The sequence below is a fragment of the Sceloporus undulatus genome, chromosome 9 (assembly GCF_019175285.1).
Source record: "Sceloporus undulatus isolate JIND9_A2432 ecotype Alabama chromosome 9, SceUnd_v1.1, whole genome shotgun sequence".
In the NCBI taxonomy this organism is placed as follows: domain Eukaryota; kingdom Metazoa; phylum Chordata; class Lepidosauria; order Squamata; family Phrynosomatidae; genus Sceloporus; species Sceloporus undulatus.
In genome coordinates this window covers 17,811,765-17,833,568 of record NC_056530.1, presented here as the reverse complement: position 1 = coordinate 17,833,568, position 21,804 = coordinate 17,811,765, and the positions used below count along the sequence as shown (strand labels likewise).

Below are 21,804 nucleotides of genomic sequence, written 5' to 3'. Positions count from 1 at the left end.
AAATCATGGGCCCCATATGAGAGAATAGTGGAATATAAATAAAATAAACTGAAGTGTTCCATTCACAGAATGGCCATGCTGCATCATGTGTTTTGCAGGCTACTATGCAGTGTGACTTTGAATTAATTGTGTTTAAGTTTGTAAACACTGAAGGCCTAACTACAAAGCATGATATAGCACAACGGCAATTAGACACAATCCAGATCCTTGCTTATAGTAAAGAAGGAGCAAAGTGGATGCAAACAAAACTATCTACAACCTACAGAAATATACAGTGGGCCATCCACTTAAGCTGGGGTTAGCGGCACAGGATCCCCATGAAAGAGGAAAACCCACAAATAAAAAACCCACTTTCAATCTGAGAAAATACCTCAGAGGCTGGCTTTATTCTCTTTTCACACTCAAAACATGATTATATTTCAGCAAAATGGTTTATTTCAAGATGAATTTTTCATAAGGAATTTGGTAGCATCCGCAAACAATCGATGAGAAGGGTGTCTGCTCATTGTTGTTGTGGACAGTTCACCACTTAATGGGACACTTGTTCAGCCCATATTTCTCTCTATGATTAAATCATTGCCATTGCTCCGTGTTTCTGTTTAGTATTAGACTGTTTCAAGAGTTATTTCATTTCTAATTTTACAGGTCATCCCTCTTCCCTGGGCCACTTCATGGTGGAAAGCATGGTTACAATAAGATTCATGGAGTTCCTCCACATAGATCACAGATTGGAAAAGTGTGGTATTCTTATTTCTGCGTGAATTAAATCTTGGAATCCCATGGCTGTGTGGTGTAGCCAAGATCAGCTGCAGGGGAATGCATAGGCATGTCCCAGCTTCCCAAAGCATAAGATTACTCCTTCTTTTCTGTGTGTATAGGAGGAGCCAGAACATACCTTGGTTTACTCCCACAACCAACTGGTAGCCAAGAGGATGTAACTGAACCCACAATTTAGCCAGCTTCTGTTTCACACTGCAGTGAGGAATATTGCACAAGGAGGTACAGGATACCTTCTTCCATGATGTCTATATATATATACACACACATACATGTGAAACTGGGGATTATGTCTGCATATGTCACCAACAGGATTCTAGACATACTAAGGTTTGTGCTTTAAAAGCAACACTGTTGAAGCAAGAAGAGCCAGGGGTGCGAGATGAGGAACTACTGGTATTTTGTTACCCTCAAATACTGTGGTTGTAGAGAAATTAATATGCCATGGGTGCTACCTGATATTGGTTCTAATGGAGGAGAACCACCATGGGATCATAAGTGAAGATGGAGGGTGTGAAGGGCACATGGCAAAAGGGAAGCTTTTGGTTTCTTTGCCCTCTACCACTAATCCAGACTTCACTACACAGCCTCAGCATTTCATAATGCAGGGTCCTCACACTCTCTCTTCATCAGGCCTCAATGCCAGAGACATTCACCACGGTGCTCTTTCCAGACTTTGAAAGCATTTTCCTGTAGAAAGAAGGAAATAAACATGAAATAAAGAGAGGAGAGACTGATAAGAGAGTACTTCAACCAGTTTGTTTCTGTGGGAGGATACATTTGAAGATTTTTAAACAGAGGCTGGATGACCATCTCTTGGGAGTGCTTTAATGTGTGTTCCTGAATGGCATGGAGTTGGACTGGATGGGCCTTGAGATCCCTTCCAGCCCTATGCTTCTTGTATGATTCTATAAAGATAAACCTTCCAGCCCTCAAATAATGAACTTTCCTTTTAATAAGGAACACCTGGCAAACCTAGACCTTTACAGAGGACAAGATGGGATTGCCAGTCATTGCCCTTTCTACCATTGCCTTCCATTTTTTATTGTGCCCATCCTTATTTCCTCCATACAAACTCACCCATTGTTTTCAGCACTTGTCCTGGATGATTTTTTGTCCAGGATATTGTTTCTGCAGTACATCAGCAAGCCGCGGCGGCGTTTGTAATAGCAAGATGCATCCACCACCAGCAAGATCACCAGGAGGATTGCAAGCACTATGGCCAAGATGCTGCCTGTGCCCAAACCTTTCTCTGGAACAAAAGAAGAACCTCTGTTTGCAAATGCAAATATGCAGAGTCCCTGTGCTGTTCCCAGTTCCACGCAGTACATAACATCTTAGGGTGCATCTACATTACAGAAATAATACAATTTGACACCACTTTAAACTGGTGCCTCAAAAAACTACAAATTCCAAGATTCTATAGGGTGAAACCATGGCATTTAAAGTGGTGTTAAACTGCATTATTTCTACAGTGCAGATGCACCCTTGGAATGCCTTGGGCTCTTGCTACACTGCAGAATTAATGCAATTTTAACTGGCATGGCTCCATTCTATGGAATCCTGGAATATGTAGTTTGTTGTGGCACCAGAGCTGTCTGCCACAGAACATTAACCATCTCACAAAACTAAAAAGCCCAGAATTTCATAGCATTGAGCTATGGCGGTAAAAACAGTGTCAATCTGCATTAATTTTACAGTGTAGATGTAATCTTGGGCTAGCCTCTGTGGATGCATTTCATTATATAGCACACACATAGGTTCTTCCTACAAGAAATGTACATTTCCCCTTCATTCTCATATGTGAAATCTTGGGGTTTGTAGTTTGGAGAGGTACTAGAGCTCTCTGGCTGAGGATTTTTAATGCCCTCCTTTAAACTGCCAATTCCAGGATCCCATAGCCATTGCAGTTAAAGTGGAACAAGAGCACTATAATTCTGTAGTGTGAATGGGCCTTGTCAACAGGGAATACCTTTACCAGAAAAATTGCATTTTATGTGTTGTATTGTGTGTTTACGTTGGTTTTCTTTTTAATGGCTATGCTTTTAATTGTTTCTAATGTTAGTGATAGTTTAATTATATATTTTTTAACTTTCGTATGATGTAAACTTTAAGCTGTATCTGTTTGTTAAGCTGCCTTGAGACTGGAAAAAGTCGAGGGGAGGAGGAAAAAGAGAAGGATCTAGGATTCATGAGTTGCTAATCCTTGTTTAAATATTAATATGAAGTTGGCTCTCCATATCCATGGATTCAAGCATCCATGGCTTAAACGCACACACACATTCCAAAAAGCAAACCTTGGTTTTCTAATTATATAAAGGACACCACTTTATTATGCCATTGTACTTAATGGCACTTGAGCATCCATGGATTTTGGTATCCACTGGGGGTCCTGGAACCAAATGCAAATGGATACCAAGGGCCCACTGTAAACATCCTGATTCCTATCCAACAGTTAAAGATGGAACATTTATAGCTCACCTTCTTGAAGAGCAACTGTCTTCTCAGTGCTGCCCAGTTCATTGGCAGCCGTTATGAAGAGTTCTGAAATATCTTCTTGTGATGCTGGAGTGAACTGGAATGAGCACATTAACAAAAATTAATATCCCTTCCTGGTACAATGTCTTGTATCACTTTTGGAGCTACAGCTCCCACAGTCCTCCAGCAAACATGGATCATTTACACATTAACGGACTCATCCGCCTCTCCAGAAATTGGTTTGGTCCTAAATTAAATCCCATTTTCATTGAGGTGGAAGATAGTTATATGCCTCTGGCTGAGATCCTGGATTAAAGACTGCACAGCATAACACCCTGCATTGCAGTCCTATGTGGCTTAGCATAGCATATAAGTTCCAGATGCAGAACTATACTATGCTAAGTCCTTTATTTTTCCCTGGACCTAACATAGGGCCATTGAACCCACATCTTCCATGAGGTATGCAAGGGTCTTCTGGGGATCTTAGCAGGCAATGCAATAATTTCACATCCATCTACCCTGGGTCATAGCCAAACACTTCTGTGATTCCTCCCAGCCCACTTTCCACTAGGCATGGAATGACCATGTGAGGGCTTCGGCAGCTGTATAGTAGGTCCAAGGGGCACTGTCGGTTACTGTGGAGGAATAAAAGGAATAATCTTCACAGCAACCAAAAATAGGTATACACTGGTGTACGGTTAACTTGCATATGCCACTAACAGGATGCCACCTTTCATGTACAGACAGCAGAATTGGCTACTGGGCAGGTGCTGCCTCATTGCCTCCCTACTTCTAGCCTGACAGCTGTCTGGTAGGTTGCTTAGGGCATTGCATAAGGATCGAGTGAATACCTCCTTGCACAACATCAAAAATAGACATGTCTTTATGGGCACCCAAAATGTCAAGGATTTATCATTTTCCTTCCCATCCCAGTGAATGACATGTCTCACCTCAAAGAAGTACAGATATCTATCTTGGCTCTCTGCCATCTTCTTGATATCAGCATCTTCAAAAACCTTCCCCTTCCAAGAGATGGAGACAACAGGGGAGGGGTTGGCTAAGATGGTGAAGTTGAGTTGAGTGGGATTCCCAATTTGGGTGACAAATGATTGATCTGTAGGGAGCTCTATCCTTGGAGTGACTGAAAAAGCAACTCAGGTTAGCATTTAGCATTGGTTACTCAATTAAACTAACTCAGCTTTAGATTGTACGCCATCCCGCAGGTTTTTATTCTTATTTCATTATGATTTCTACTATGTAAAGCACTGTGCAAATTCTACAGCACGCTATAAATAAATGTTAATCATCATCATCATCATCATCATCATCATCATCATCACCTTGCTCTGTCTTCCCTGTATAGCTACAGCTTATGCTGTTTTTTCTTACCCCTCTAGGATCACATATGCCCTTTAAACATGGTGCAGGAAACACATAGTATTACGAAGAATCAGTGTACATATATGTTGTGCATTTTTGTTGTTTTGTTGATTTTGGATGTTATTGTACTGTACTTGATAAAAATACTGTTATCAATAATCATTATTAAGGTGTGTTCCAGTCCTAGGGTTCTTCAAACAGTTAAAGAAAGAAACATGAATTGAGCTGAAAGTGGAGCAACAGCACTCAGATGGATTTTTCCAGTCTAATGCAGTTGCTTTGTCACATTTTGAGGAGTAGGTTCTGGAGAGCCGGTGTAGTGTGATGGTTTGAGCTTTGCACTCTGACTCTGGAGACCAGGGTTTGAATCACTGCTCAGCCATGGAAAGCTACTGCATGAACATGGACAAGTCACATTAGTCTCAGGCAAAAGCAACTGCAACCCCACTCTTAACAAATTTTGTTAGGTAAACCCTGCAATAGGTTCGCCTTAGTGTTGTCATAAGTCAGAAATGACTTGAAGACACACAACAACATGTGGGTGGAGAAAAAGACTGTGCCTCCTACTCCCACAGTTTCCTCTTGTGCCAGAAAGGAGGTATTTTGTTGACTGTCACATCTAACAATAGAACCTTGATGAGCCCAAAGTAAATTGCAGGACCTTCATCCAGTCCAGTTTCTGCATATGGTTATCTGTACAACTTCAGGCATCAGATGGTGTATCTGAAAGTCCCACTTACAAACCTATAAACCACTGTGTGCAATTTTTTCATGCCTCTCGGGGCTCTAGGCTAAACCTTGATGCACTGATTTTCAACATGTAAGAGGTTTGCTTTCCTTGGTAGAGCCCAGGGAAACCTGTAATACTCCTGATGCATGATCAGATTTGTCCTACTGTTTGCTATGGTTATAACCAACTTCTTTGGACAGATGTGGAGGTAGACTGTAGCATATTCCAAACAAAAAGCATGCCTTTTAGGACCTCCCTAATCTATCTTTTCCCAAAGTGGTGTGCTGTAGATGTGATGGGTTATTATTCCTATATGCTGAATGTGGCTGATGGGATTTGTAATCAAGCACACCTCAAACAATGCAGGGCTGGGAGAAACTGTTGTAACAGATACGTACAGATCCCAACTTTCACTGTATTGGGGTGGGAAATATTTTCCTCCTCAAATTCTTTTGCACTGTAACTCCCATCAGCCCCTCCAGCATGGAAACAGTCAAGGACTGTGAGACCTGTAGTCCAAAGCACCTCAAAGGCTAAGGTTTTCTCTATCTGTGTCCTATATCATGTCAATAGAAAGAAGACATCCAGTAGATATCCCAGCTGATCATCTGAAACACCAGTATTTAGCACCCTTCTCTATCAGATCAACAGAAATATGCATTCCATGCTTCCAGTACTTCATTGCTAATTCATCCCCAACTTCACTCAAAATGGCATGTAGAACCTTGACCAATGCTCCTAATTTGCCACTACAGTAAAGACCCCAAAACATATCTTACATTTCACATTGAGAGAGACGTTTACGGAAACCACTTCATTCCGCTCTTCAATCCTGGCTTCACAGGTGTAGACACCGGCATCTGTAGGTCTGGTTTCCTTTATCGCCAGTATCCCATGTTCAACAGCGATTCGTCCTGCCAAGCCAAATGGAGATGGTTCACCTTTTGTATATTTGAGCTGCATTGTTCTTTTTTAAATTGTAAGCTGCTTTGAGTCCCAAATAAACAGATGATGAAGGTAAAGACAAAGACAGAGGAGGAAGAGGAAGAAGAGTAATTGGCAACTTGTGAGAACAGGCAGAGATGGGCAATATATGGCCTGTGGATGGCACAAAGCCCCTTTCCTGGCCAATATTGTGTCTTCATTTGGCACCACTGTTAAGAAACTGCTGCCAAACACTGTCAGCACCACAGAAAAACAAGAAAAAGGCCTCTTTCTTTTTTCCTTTTGGAAGGCAAGGAGGCAGCACTGATAGGACTCTATGATTCAATAGGGGTCTCTGGTACTATTCTGTACTATAGATCAATGCTATCATATGACTACCACAAAATGAGAAGCTCCCAGATGGTTTAGAATCCAGATGGATTCAGTGAAGCCCCTCAAGCCCCCAAAGTTCCCCACTCCAGATCTATGGGCACCTCTACTTGGATTTTCCTACTTACCATCCTCAATAGTACTGAGGTCCTGGTTTTCAAATATCCATCTGACTGTCGGTGGTGGAATCCCTGCAGCCTGGCAATTTAAACTGACACTTGTGCCTTCATGAACATCTTTCACGGGCTCGATTTTAGTCACAAATGTGGGTTTCTCTATAGATCGCAACATGAGATAAAATTCAAAATTAAGGGTATCATGTTATGAAGGCACTGTCATGAGAAGGGGCAGAGGAGACTCTACTCCTTTATCATCCTGGAGCCAAATCTACTCTTCCCCAATAGCCACCCTCCCTCACCCATGGATGATTTCCCAAAGTTAAAAAGAGATTTTTTTTTCCCCCATTCAAAAAGATTGAAATGCCTCCCTTAAAGCTTAATTATTAGCAGCATGAGATTTCATCTGAAATATCCAGAAATTCTGGCCCTATTCATATGTCTTGGGCCCTGCCCATCACTGAAATGTAGCCCTCCAAATAGTCAATGAAAATTCATGTGGCACTTGTGCTCTGTAAACCAAGAGATAAAAATGGATATATGTATAGATGCCAGCCACAGATGCTGGCGAAACGTCAGGAAGAAAATTTTCTAGAACATGGCCACATAGCCTGAAAAACCCACAAAAAACCATGGATGCGGGCCATGAAAGCCTTTGACTTCACAAGTGCCTAAAATTCATTACAATTTTTGAAAGCTGTATGTGTAGGGAGTAATTTGCCACACCTTCCTCTGTATAGAGGAATGATCTATATTTCCCTCAGAATATGAATTAAACCCCAGTGAGATGTCACAGTCACTTACGGATCACGTTGATTCTGATCTGGGCAGTAGCAGTCCCTCCAGTTTCAAACTCCCCCTTGCATGTGAATATCCCTGCCTTTTGGGTATCTGACAGAGTCATCTCCAGCCCCTTGGAGAGTTCATCAACAGGCATCTCTTTGTATGGCTCTGAATTCTCATCAACTTCAGTGTCTTCAGGGTCGATCCATGTCAAGGTAGCCTCTCCACCTTTTCTCACTGTCAAGTAGAAGAGGGTTTAAAATACACACTTATACAACTGGTCACAGGGGGGAATGACAGAGAACTAATCCATCAGGTAAATAGACAGGTAAATAATGGCAATGTTGTCTTTCAGCAAAACCAAACCATGACAAATGATGGAAAGAAAGAAAAAGGAAGGGAGGGAGGAAGGAAGGAAGGAAGGAAGGAAGGAAGGAAGGAAGGAAGGTGCTATGTGTATCAAGTTCACTCAGGGTGAGTTATGGGGGAGGATGAAGGTTTTATCCCCCAGATAAAAATTCTAACCCCCAAAATGAATGTTTTCTTCAGTCCGTAAAAGTCTTGTTTTACAGGAATTTATATTTCAGGTGAGCAGTTAGAAATACAGTTTTGAAAAAGCAAGGGGCAGGCGAAGCTACAAGGAGAATGTCAGCACAGGAAATATAAGAGTTTTATGTGTGAATGCCTTTTAGCGTCTCACTCTCTGTGACACTGTAAATTTGGATACATGAAGGAAAATTTTATTTGGAGGGGGAAGAATTCTTATGTGGGGCAAATGCTTCATTTCTCCCTCCTCCATAGCTACACTCCTGAGATAACTCTAACTTGCGGTGACTCTCTCATAGGATTTCCTTGGAAATATGTATTCATAGGAGGTTTGACATCACCTTCGTCTGAGGCTGAGAGAAGTCATCCATTGGACTTGCATAGCTGAATGGGGATTTGAATCATCTCCTGGAATCCGAATCCAACACTCCAACCCGCTACACTACACTTGATCAACAGATAGATAGATAGATAGATAGATAGATAGATAGATAGATAGATAGATAGATATGGATGGATAAAAAGATGGTTGAATGTTTCAAGGAAATACCAGGGTTAGCCAACCTGGTCGTCGCCAGATGTTGTAGACAATGTTTCCATACCCCCTGATTGTTGACCATGTTGGTTGAGATATTTGGGAACTGGGAGTCCAGATATCTATGCCTACCCTGTCCAAACTAGGGGTAGTCCATGGTTCATGCATGGAGTGGAAGACACACCTGTGCTTGGACCATGAGTTTCCGGTTCTCTAAAGACATGCCTAAAAACAGGAGCCACTCTGCTCTCAAGATTACACTCGCCACCTTGCTGTCTATGTACAATTAGAGTACAGAGAAAAACAATTTCAGCTGCTCTGAAACAAAAAGGAGACTTTGCAGAACATTGGCTGAGAATCTGTGACATCTCAAGACACGATTCTTCATTTTCCCAAAGAGTTCATAATTTTAAATCCAGCATGTTGATGGATACTTGCTCCCATCAACCACTGATGGAATGTGTAGTCCAACAACATCTGAAAGGGGACAGATTCCCTAACTGTACAACAAACCAGAGTACATATTGAAAGATATTTTGAAGATTTTTTTCTTGGAAAGACAAGGCACCCATAAAAAAAAATGGTGACAAGGCAAGGAAAAAGAATAACATTGTAAGAAGCTGCTCTATACTGAATCAGACCATTGGTCCATCAGCTTTCTTAACTCTGAACCCACAATTTTGGAATCCTCTCCAATCTCGTGCCAACATTTTGCAATGTATTTTTACAACATTTTGCAATGAAAACCCATGTTTTGCAATGTTCCCCTAAGCTGTGGATTAGATAGATCATCAACCTAGTGTTCCTAGTAAACACCTCAAAATCCACATTTGCTCAGTTCATTCCAAACCTGTGCCAACGCTTTGCAATTGCTTTGCAACATTTTGCAATGAAAACCCTGCATTTTGCAACAGCTCCCAAAAATGAAAGATCTCTACACTTCCTAGAGATGCTGGGCTGAAGAGGGATTTGTTTGAATCCTAATGGGAACCCTCCTAATTCACACATGTTGTACTAATATGTGAACCAAAAGGCATTTGGTTCACAGTTCTCATTTCTCTCAGTGCTGTCATTCTGTTCTCAATCACACATTAATTGGCTCTTTTACAAGGATAATCTGATTGAAAATTGATATGCATCTCCCTACAAATTGCACCAAACAGATGCAGCTTTGTATCCAAAACCGGGAGCCAGTGGAGCTGTTTCAATGAATGTGTAGGGATGCATATGAATTTTCAAAGAGATCGGTTCTTATAAAAGTGTCAAGGAAGATAAAATAGATTTAAGACTGAACAAATGAGAAACTGCCAAAAAAATTTACTGATCAATTCCCATGCTGAATGTGGCATCTTCTACATGAAAATTTTTACCCTGCATCTGAGTTCATCTCACGCAGACAAAAATATTCCACTGGCTCCTGTTTTTATGCATGCCTGTACATACCCTCCGTAGTTATTAGCTTTCACCTTTGCATAAGAAATACGCCTTCTGGCCCAACTCCACATTCCCATTGCTTGGGATAATCTCCAGAGCTTCTTTTGAACAGTGGACACTTCCTAGAAGAGAAGAGAAACATGAAACATGAATTCAAAGATATAGCTGGGTTAGTCTGTGGAATCAGTATGTAGAGCGATCTCGTAGCACCTTTGAGACTAACTGAAAGAAGCTGGCAGCATGGGTTTTCATAAACTTAAGTCTACTTCCTCAGATGCATTTGGACAGATTGGCACAGGTCCAGGTACCACCAGTTTGAGTTGCACTGTCTGTATCTATGAGCATCCTGACACATCTAGTCCAAAAGCAGAAACAACCACCCTAGTTCACAACTTTTTGATCTATCACTGCTAGTCAGTGAGTAGATAAAAGGAACTAGTTACCATCTGGGACCCTGTTTCATAGAACTAGATCTGAGCCTTTCATCTAAGAAATCTGGGGCTGCATCTGCACTGCAGAATTAATGAAGTTTGACACTGCATTAACTGCCAGGGCTCAATGCCATGAAATTCTAAAGTAGTTTTGTGAGATATTTAGCCTTCTCTGTCAGAGAGCTCTAGTGCCCCAACAGACTACAAATTCCAGGATTCCATAGCATTGAGCCATGGGCAGAGCGATGTCAAACTGCACTATTTCTGCAGTTCGGATACAGCCTGAGACACTTGTGATTTTGGCTATTCTGGAGACCGCCAGAACAGGAATGGTCAATCTCTGTATTCTCAAGGGTCGCTCTTTTCTCAAGAAACTAATATAGGAGATGGAACAATGTGACCCTTTCATTGGTGCCTGGGCACTAAGATGGGCCGGTAACAAAACCAATATGGGATCCATGGAAGAGGTCTGGTAGGGTAAACTGGACCAAGTTATTTCCATTTGGCTAGTTATGCCATCAGTTAGAACAGTGCTATCCAAAGTGGTGGTCCACTGACCAGTGCTGGTCCCTGAGCCATCTGCTTCTGATCCCTGGAGAGCTTCCAGAAAAGAAAGAATTTTAACCAGTGGGAACAAATATGATACTGGTTCCTGGCAAACGGGGGTGCAGGAATTGCCTGTCCTCCATATCAGATAGCTTAAGCACACCTTCCAAATTCTTATTAGCAGCAGCAGCAACAGTAGCCATATTTATATGCTTACTGAAAGTCTACAAGGCAGCTTAAACAAAAAATCAACACATACTTAAAACAGAACAAAAATGCAGCCATAAAACACAATCAGATGAGTTTAAAACAGCTAACCTGAAAACAAAAAAAGAAGCTACAAATTGCTAGAATCAGATCATCTTAAACACTAGACATCCACCTCATGTTAGCGCAAAGGATTAAACCCGCCTGACCCCCAGAAGTGTACTCCATACTACAAACTTTTGTTGCAGGTCCCACTTGCTTTTTTAAAATCACCTTCCTCTGACATGCTGCCCTCCCAAAGTTGTAGACTATAACTCCTCGGCCAGGATGGCGGTGAGAAAGGCTGTCATAGAATCATATAGAATCGTAGAGTTGGAAGAGACTCCAAGGGCCATCCAGTCCAACCCCATTCTGCCATGCTGGAACTCTCAATCAAAGCATCCCTGATAGATGGCCATCCAGACTCTGTTTAAAGACCTCCAAGGAAGGAGACTTTTGTCACCAAGAGCATGTGGAAGGAATCAGATTGAGAAAGTCTATCTTAATTTAATCAATAGGAATTAAATAAACCTGGGGCAGGTTAAATGACTAGGAGGCTGTAGCCTCAACAGAGCTAAAAGCCACCCCACTCTGTAGACAGGAATCCTTGGACTTACCTGCTACAAAAATCAAAATGAGAAACCTCCCTGGTTCCATCCTATAAGGTGAGGTGGATCTATTGGGTATGCTTGTCTCTCAGCACCAGCATCTGGGAACAGGTCCTCCTGGATTATTTATAAAGCATCTCCCCCACCCATCTACCCATCTTACTTTTTCTTTTGTCATATCTGTGCCCTGTGACAGGAAACAAGTTGAGGGGAAGAAGAAGAGGGTTGAAGCAGGAAGCTAGGTTGGGTGGGGAACAAGGCAAGAAAAGGGAAAACACTAATATAAACCTGTCCTTTTAGAAAGGGAGGGGACATCATGTGTGAGGGTATTTGGACATTTCATAGACTCATCAAGTTGGAAGAGACCACAAATGCCATCCAGTCCAACCCCTTTGCCATGCGGGAATGCACAATCAAAGCACTCCTGACAGAGGAGCCTTTCTATATGCATATGTTCAAATGAACATATGCATAGACTTTCCCCCCTGTAGTTTCAGTCATCAATGATTTTGTATCTTGGAATTTGTCATGTAAGCTTTACTCTGCATGAAACCTGCAACAAAATGTTGCAATGTGGAACATTTTTCTTCAGCTCCAAACAGCCAGCGACATTCTCTACTAGGAGATTCCATTCCACACGAATCTGATTTTCTGTTCCCCACTGGTCAGCAAGCACAAATTTTTGCGTTGTTGTGGCTTTTGTGGTTGCTCCCTGCTCCCTATCAGTTCTTGCAATGAGATCTTTCTGTGTGCTGCTGCAAAGTTTAAAGGCTTGCCTGCACCTGCTGAGGCATGCATCTTGTACATAGGTACTTAAGCATCAACACTCCCAAGATGAACATCAAAAAAGGGACTGGATGTAGTAAGGTTCACAGGGCATCCTGACAGACAGTTTTCTCATTCTCTCTCATGCACACAGAGAGATATATACACTTTTCAATTCCTAGGTCTTTAGCCAATGATGGCTGAGTACTCTCACTTCAGCGGGGTGCTGAATCTGGTCCTGGTTACAGTCTGAACTTTAAAGGCGCTATCCAATGTGCTAAGCTCTACCCCCAAAAAACAGGTTTAGCACCTTGGATAGCTCCTTTTAAAATAAAGCCAGCTCACTGCCCCACTGACGTGGGAGCTACAGCCAATATTGTCTTCAGCAGCAGGCGAGATACAGAGATTTTAGCCCTGTGTTCCATTATTTATCATGACACAAAAAATGCTAATTCTCCTAAATTTCCCAACAACACACAACCATTTGTAAAGGCCTAGTGGCACAAACATGCTTCAACTTGCTGCCAGAAAGACAGCAAGGATGGGCCATTCTTGCTTCTCTTGGGACGGAGTTCCATAATCTGAGCAACCCCAACATCTGAGTTCCCACCAAATAAGCCTGAGAAGGTGATGAAACAGAGAGAAAGGTCTCTCCAGGTGATTGTAAAACCCTAATGGGATCATTCAAAGAGATATAGGGCCCCAACAGACAGGCCAAAATAAAGCTGCTTCAAGTCACTTTGGAGGTATGCTGTTTAAATGACACACACATCTTAAGAGGCCAGAAGCTGTGCCAAAGCTGTGCTCCAGTCCTTAGGAGCACAGCTCCATGGCCAGATTTGACTTCTCCAATTTAAATAAGTCTTTGATGCATTTTAGGGTTTAAAATCTTGAGTTACGTCTTGGTGCTCCAAGGTATGAGGGTCTGAGGTGAAGAAAAGATTAAGAATCACTGCTATATAATAAAATAATTCATCATGAGTGTGTCTCTGGGAGACTCCAAATTCCCTATACAAACTTTCTCCACCCATCACAATGACAAGCATTAGGGTAGTTACATATTTAAAAAAATAGATCCTTAACTCCAAAGGATCTACAATCTCAAGGAAATGGGATGTTTGTGCAAATAAAGGGAAGAGCAGGAAAGACAGGGTTGGAAGATGGATTTCCTTTACAAAAATAGATTTGCTTTTCCCTGATCACTATCAAATATCTGGAAGAACACCGTCATTCCAACCCTTATATCCATATCTGATGTTTCCAAACAATGCCCCACCTTGCCAGGTTGTGATGGCATGCACACATGTTAGAGATGCTAACAGGCCAGCCAGTGTAGCAGCACTCTGAACAACACTAAGGGAAGCAAACTCCAGGACCATCATTCATCACAACAGAAAGAGACTAAAAGCCCCAAAATATATTCAGCTGCAAAACAAGCAATAACAGCAGTTTTTCTTCCTCTCTCATAATACATGAACCAAGGTCATCCACTGAAGCTGTATGATAGGAGATTCAGGACGGATAAAAGGAAGTCATTGTGGATGGTGCAACTGTGGAATTTGCTGACATGTAATGATGACAGTCAACCTGGATGGCTTTGAAAGAGGATTAGATAAATCCAATAATCCTAGTACTATCTGTGGTGGCTACTAGTCCAGCTGGCTATATAGCCCCTTGAGTAACAGCTGCAGTATACCACTTTGATATCACTTGCTGCAGGATGGAAGAATGCAAGCTGCTGGCAGATGGGGTGTGCAATTGCACTCATGTCCTGTTAATGGATTCAGATACACAACTGGTTCACCAAAGCTTATTTAAAAAGCTGGAGCAGGTGGCCTTCAGTCTGATCCAGCATTTCTTGTCTTCTGTTGGGGGCTGGCCAAGCTGAAATGAAGAACTCTGTCCTTCCGGCAGAAGTTCATTGCATTTCTATGCTGGATGGTGAAGGAGGACTTCCTTTATCTTCCAGCTTGCTTACTTTCTATTCTAGGCACTGAAAGAATATACATTATTGTTCATCACATTGTAAAATAATGAGTTTCCCAATGCTTGAGGACCCTCTATGAGAAGAATAGAACATTGGTCAAGATTCTCAGCATTTTGCAGTTTGATGAGTCTTTGAAATAATTATTCTGAGCACATGTGTGCATGTTTTCTGTGCAGGTTTTTTCACACAAGACATGCCTTTTGCACAAAAAAAATGGGGTTTCCTAAGCAGGAGACAGTGGCTAAAATCCTGTTGATGTCTTCCTCATGTTGATGTCTTACAGATGGTTGTCTGATGCAGAATGCCTGCTTTTAGTTCAAGGTTGCAGAAGTGGAGTTATACATGTGGTGCAGTTGCAGATGGGGATGTGCATTAGATGGTGTATTTAGTTCTACAACTTTGCTATTTTGCACAAGGAAGGCATAGTAGAATCTATGTGTAATTCTGCATGCAGAGATTTGTGGTATGGGGCACCAACATGGGACCTCAGCCAGCTTATTTCCTGAGCAAACAAATAAAAGCTCACATGTTTTAGGGACACAAAAAAGTGTATTTTTGCACAGAATAACCAAAAGACATCTCCAAATGCAACTACCAGGAGAATACTGCACAGAGTTCTTTATATTCACTTACTGCAGGGAGAATACCATGGAAATGATATGGGAAGATGCTCAATGCAAAGATTTACATCCATAGGCACAGAGGATGACTGGATATTCCATCACTCTTCTGCCTAGCCCAGAAATGCATGGTCAGATACAATGAGACATAGCCTTATGATGGAAACCAAACCTTATGAGGAATGACTTAGGGAGCTGGATATGTTTAGCCTGGGGAAGGGAAGACTGATAGGTGACATGACATTTATCCTTAACTATCATCTGAAGAGACATGATGTAAAAGATGGAGCCAGGTTGTTTCCTGCTGCTCCAGAAGCTAGAATACAAAGCAATGGGTTCAAAGTGCAAGAAAAGAGATTCCATCGAAACGTTAGGAATAGTATCTTGATGGTAAGAGCTTCAACAGTGGAATAGACTGCCTCAGAAGGTGGTGGGCTCTCAGTCTTTGAGGATCTTTAAACAGAGATTAGATCGACATAATTCAGGGGTGCTTTAATTGTATGTTCCTACAAGGCAGGGGTTGGAATAGATGACCTTTGCAGTCACTTTTAAATCTAAGATTTATGATTATATGATTCTATAACATCCAGGCTGGCAAGCAGAAGCCAAGATCATATTGGTCACTGTACTTACACCAGTAGAAGAGAGGCAGCAGGAGAAAGACCATGGATACTGTTTGGACAGCTTTATCTTCTAATATGGCCATCTGTTTATTTCCTTTTACTGCTGTTTCCCTAAACACAGCAAGCCTGCCTCTTCACGTTTTGAAATATGAGAAAGGATGTGAGACCTTACCATAGTTTAAAAGACTAAGGCGGGTTACAGACCACCGAAAAGCGGCGGTCTGCCGCCAGCGGCGGTTGCTGCGTCCGGGAACCGCAGCAGCCAAACCGCCCAGTTCCCGGACGCAGCAAAGAAGAAGCGAGAAAATCGCACTTCTTCCTGTTCCCCAGATGTGACGCCGCGAGGCACTAGTCGCGCACTCACGACATCACTTCCGCTGCGCGACGTGCAGATGCAGAGCGTCCACTATGTCAAAATGGCGGCCCCCGTGTGGACGGGCGCCGCCATTTGTTACGGACTGGGTCCGTAATAGAGTTGAGGGGCATCCGGAAGGGACGCCCCTTCTCAACTCTACTATACCCCTTCCTAACCCTAGTATGCCCCTTTGGTGCATTTGTAATGCAACTTAGAATTACTTGACTGTACCACTGCAGAATTATGGGGCTGAGATGCAAAGAGTTTGTAGAGCATCAATAAGAAGTCAGGGTGCTTTTTGAACTCTAAAGTTTGGTTCTCAGTTAGGAGGAGGCAATGGGTCCAGTGTTTGAGCTCTTTCCAGTCCTGAATATTTGGTGCCAAATTTATTTACAAGGTGTTTTCCTGGCATCACTGAAATCCCTATTACATTGTCCTCTTGCAACTGGGTGGGACTGTAAGGATAGGACAATAAGAGCAAGATTACTTAGAGAAGGGAAGAAAACAAGACAGGATGTTTCTGTCTCCCGACAAAGACCATTGTATGGTGGATACTTTATTTAGCTTTACTGTCCCCTGTCCCATGTTTACTGTGCTCAGAGAAAGGAGATAATGGTTTTCCAACCTGTTTTGGCATCCAAGCTTGAAAGAATCCCCTCATCACCTGGGAGGGATGGCACTAGATGCTTGCATCACAATAATCTCCCCATTGTTTTCTGAGTCCAAATAACATCAATTCCCAAATATCATTAATTTGGAATTAGCCTACGTGTATTTTGGCGGGTAGAACTCAGGAGCATTGCTTTTTTTTATCCCTGATGAGAAACCATCCTTCTAAATTGAGCACACAACCTGCATTAGCAGGCTGGTTAAACAGTAAAAGCAGTAAAAGACACAATAGGCAAACAATTCCTACTTTATAACTTGGGAGGGATTAGTGCCTAGCACAATAAGGACTAAAATAATGACAGTCTTGTCGATTTGACCACAATGCTTCAGTTCATCCGTCTCCAAGACTCAAACAAATCAGAAGGTCAGATAAGTGGACACAAGGACACTTGTGTTCACTTGTCTGACACTGTGGTGCAACCATGGCCCTGTAATAGCCTTTCAGTAGAATTCTAGCAGTCAGAAACTGGAGACACTGATCTAACTCCAACTACGAGCCCAAGCTAGAGTCAACCTGCCTTGATCCTATGTGTAAGAAGCAGGAAAAAGTTAATTTAAAATGAAACTATAATGGTACAAAGTAATTTAGAAAGCCTGAACGCTAATTACTTTTGGAAAGTACCTTCCTGTGGTTTGAATGTTGGACTAAGGCTCTGGAGACCAGGGTTCGATTCCCCACTCAACCATGAAACCGACTGGATGATCTTGGGCAAGTCATATGCTCTCAATCACAGAGAAGAGCAATGGCAAACCTCCTTTGAACAAATCTTGCCAAGAAAACCCCAGATAGCTCCACCCTAGGGTTGCCATCAGTTGGAAACAACTTGAAGACAACTGCAACAAACAACAAAAGTGGCCATTTATAGCTATGTGAAAGAAACATGAAAAGTTAATTTAAAATTAAAATTATAATGGTTCTAAGTAATGGGGGGGGGGGCTTAGAACTAATTACTTTTGAAAGTAACTTCCCATGCACTGGACAGGTTCCCCACCCATCTGTCTTAAAAGAAATCTCCTTGTATTTAATAGCTTCCTTTATTCTATTGGTGAACAACACTAGCTTCTTTTGTTTTTTCCTGTACACGTTCCCTGTCTGTGGTTATGCAGTTTATTTGTTTCTGTTATTCTGTTTTAAATAGCTTCCATGCATCCTGAAGGGACTTCACCCTCCTGTCTCCCCCTTTGAACAAAGGCAATCCTGGTTCAAGCATCTTATTCTTTCTTGGTAGTTTTCCACTTAGACCTGTGATATTTGAAAATCAACTAGAAGGAGGTTCAGGACAAGTGTTTTCAGGTAATCTAGTTGAGCCCTTAACCTTTATATCCAGAATTGTACAAGGAATAGGGGGTAAGGATGTGTTCTGGGCAGCCTGTTCTTTTATCCAATATATTAGTGAGCATGAAGAGTCTGAGAATTTGTCTGAAATGCATTCTAGAGAGGCATTTGCTTAGGATTGACCAACTCCAGGGATTGTTACAGTTTTCATCTTGCACATGAAGTCTCATTCAGCACCATCTATAACAATGATGTTCTAGTCCCATCCATTATGTTAAAAAAAAGTGTATTTGTTTCTATTTGTACTTTTGCTGTTATAATAAACTTTTTTTTAAAAAAATGGAGACGAAGGGGCTGTACAGATGGGAAGCTCAATGCCGCCCCTGTTTGCCCCAGATGAAGGCCGTGGCAACTGCACACCGCCTCTGGAGGGAGCATAAAGAAGAGCTGAAAAGGGGCTTCTTTTTGCATCCTGGAAGAGGTGCCATAGGCACACTGGTGTGCCATGATGAAGCCACTTCCACACCGTGCCATTTGGGCACTGCACCTGGTATGCGTAAACATTGCGCACATTGTATGGATGGGCGTGCACCAAAATGGCACCCCAGGCAATGCGGTAAGGACTTCGAGTGTGTGGACGCTCAGCCCTCATGGTGCATACAGGCCTGCACAAAGTGCCAGTCTGTACAGCCACATAGAGTAGATATATTTGAAATTAATTTGTTCAATATCTCCTTCTAGGTTGGACACATTCTCCTTTCTGGATAGAGGCAGAAGTGCAGCTAGTACAGCCTGTCCCATGCTGAAGACATGCACCCTTCATCACACTCTGGCCCGGTGTCTGTCTTCTTCCCTCCCAAATATTTGTGGTTGTGAGGCACTTGGTTCTAGCATCTCCTTGCACCATTGTATTTAGCCTCACGGTTAAAATAAAATTTCCAGAAACAAGGCCATTTCCTACTCAGCTGCATCCTCTTTCCCCAGCTACCTCCAAACCTGTGTGGATGACAGATACCCTATGAACGGGTGGAGTCTGGGAAAGAAACAACAGAGTCCAAGATGAGGTAAATTATTTAGCTTTGGTGTCTCTTTTGAGGGAGACAAGGGGACTCCTAACCAGGATGTCGCAGTAGGCAACATGGGGATAGATAAGGTAGAAGTTAGACAAGAGGAAGGGAGCTGGCTCCAGATACCAGTACTGGAAGTGAGAATGGCATTTAAATGTTAGGACAGGAGAGCAAGGAGTCAGTGAGGCACCTGAGTTTTATTCTGGGCTCCAGCCCCTTGCAGAAACATTGTCATTGCTGCCGTCAAGTGGCATTCCTCCGCAACAAATGGACATTTCTTCCTGTGGCTTTGAGCTAGCTGCGCATTCTGCTAAAAAAAAGAATTGTGCAAATGCTTGGCTGAAAGACATCATCTTGTAACCAACTCACCTGCTTCCAGGTAACAGCTGTTAATAATATGAGAATGCCTTCCGCTTGGGTTTTCCTCTTTGCCAGTGTGGCCATCTTCAGACAATAGCTTTGTGCTGCCCTGTTGTGGATGCAGTGGATATGGAGAAAGGGAAAGGAAATTGCCTTCTGAAACCGAAACCTTCCTTCCTTCCTTCCTCAAAAACCTTAGCACTGCAGAAGAAGAATAGGACATTAGTATACTCCACAAACTCATCTCACTATCTTCCTTCAGTTTTATCCCAAATATGTCTTTCATATCTTTCTGAAGCATTAAAGGCATCTTCTGGCAAGAATCCTATTCTGGTTTTATTCCAACATAAGCAGGATCATGCTAGCTCAGGGACACAGAAAATGCAGCACATGGGCTGGATGTAGCCCCTGAACCTCACTTCTGCAGTTCCCGGGATCCCCAGCTGTTCCACAAAGTCCTCTGAGTCCTGAATTTAATTTTCAGACCATTTCTCAAGACATTACCACACAAGCCCCATTCCTGCAGCCAACATGTCAGTTGAAAATGTTAAAAAACGGGGAAAATACCAGCTTCAGGGCAGCCATCATCACACATCTTCTCAAACATGCTACTGGGGCGGCTGTGATTATTGTTCTCTCTTCCTCATTCCCCCTTAACCTTGCCTCCCTATTCCATGCCCTACACAGCATGACTTTCAGTTTATTTTATTTATTTGTACTTTCACTTATTCATGCAATTCTGAAGCTCTGCTACAGCAATTTAAGCTTTTCAAAGAAGAAATTTAAAATATAAAGGCATTCAACCTGCTTGGGAATAGCAAAGGATAGTAGGAACAGGGGAAGAGGAGATGTCACTGACACCACCTCACTGCCAATATTGCAACTGCCCTGGTAGCGATGTTTCAATCCTGGGACTAGTGCAATTGCAAGCTCACTGACAAGTTTCCCTCATCAAAGGAAAGGTTGACCTAATCACACTTCAGGGACACAGCTGCTGCAAGTCGGAGGTGTCATCGCAAATCAAAATGGCTGTTTCCTATGTCTAATTGCAGTTTTTGTTGGTTTTTAAACAAAGGCTGGATGGCCATCCATCGGGGTGCTTTGACTGTATCTTCCTGCATGGCAGGGGGTTGGGCTTGATGGTCTCTTCCATCTATGATTCTATGTGATATAGTTCTCAGAGCACTGTTCACTTCAAAATAGCCCACAATTAAAGAAAACCTGTCATCACCAGAATGCCCAACCCCTTTTGTGTGTCACAAACTGGCCCAGAATGGCAGTCAGGAGTGATGTGATGCTACATCCAGTGTGCCAGGAAGTGCAGGGGCAGGCCACACAGGAGGGGTGAAAACTGTCCCCGATGCAGTTGCCCATTCCCATACTAGCTTAACTACATTGTACAGTGTTTTTATCCAGCTGCCCACAGTGCCGTTCATTCCCCTTCGCAACCCAAAGAGACAATATTGCCTATTGGATTGCACAGGAGTTGGCAGGAAAGCTCCCTCACATCACCATTCAGTTGGCCACCTCTTCTCTCCTAGATCTCCGTGGGACCATTGTATATCTAATCCACCAGGGCTTTAGGCTTCACCAGCTACAAACAGGATCTCAGTGTCTGCAAGGTTTTTCCCCTCATATTGATATGTTTCACTCTTAACATTTCTGGAAGACCAGGATGTTGGTTTGTTTATTTAGAAAAGATCGAAGCAACGTTCAGGAGCAGAGGCAACTTGGCATTTTAGAATCCACTGCTTCACATGTCCAAAGCTGCCACCTACATGGCAGCAAACAGAATTGCAGGAGGACACTTCTGTTGATGCAAAAACCAGGGGTTTCTAGTGACTTAAATTTAATCAAATATGTCAATTTATCATTATCAATTAAATCATAAAGTTTCCACATCCAAACTAAAATGTATGGGGTGTTTTCTCCTTTCCATAATCTTGCATGAACCGTTCTGGTGGCTGCTAGCATATAAAATAAAACTCTACCATGTTTCCTCTATAATTCCCAATTTCTCACGATCCAGCCTTTCCCACCTTTCCTCCTATTACCTTTGTATGTTTGTTAAAATTGCACTGTTTTTGTGTGACTGTGTACACCTTTGCCCATTTAATTTTAATTCATTAAAACAGAGTCTCTCTGCAATGAATACTGG

General features: G+C 42.4%; 1 protein-coding gene across 1 annotated transcript; it reads right to left on the bottom strand.

Annotated features, from left to right (window-relative positions):
- Nucleotides 1–164: 164 nt before the first annotated feature.
- On the bottom strand, nt 165–19,670 carry LOC121915984 (neural cell adhesion molecule 2-like). Its single transcript, XM_042440681.1, has 9 exons — nt 19,656–19,670; nt 10,126–10,215; nt 7,600–7,815; nt 6,808–6,954; nt 6,145–6,279; nt 4,206–4,396; nt 3,259–3,352; nt 1,858–2,029; nt 165–1,467 (listed from the first exon to the last, which is right to left on the bottom strand). Exons 3-9 carry the CDS (start codon nt 7,730–7,732, stop codon nt 1,407–1,409), a joined length of 933 nt encoding a protein of 310 aa, XP_042296615.1. The 5' UTR covers nt 7,733–7,815; nt 10,126–10,215; nt 19,656–19,670; the 3' UTR covers nt 165–1,406.
- Between the last annotated feature and the right edge of the window lie 2,134 nt (nt 19,671–21,804).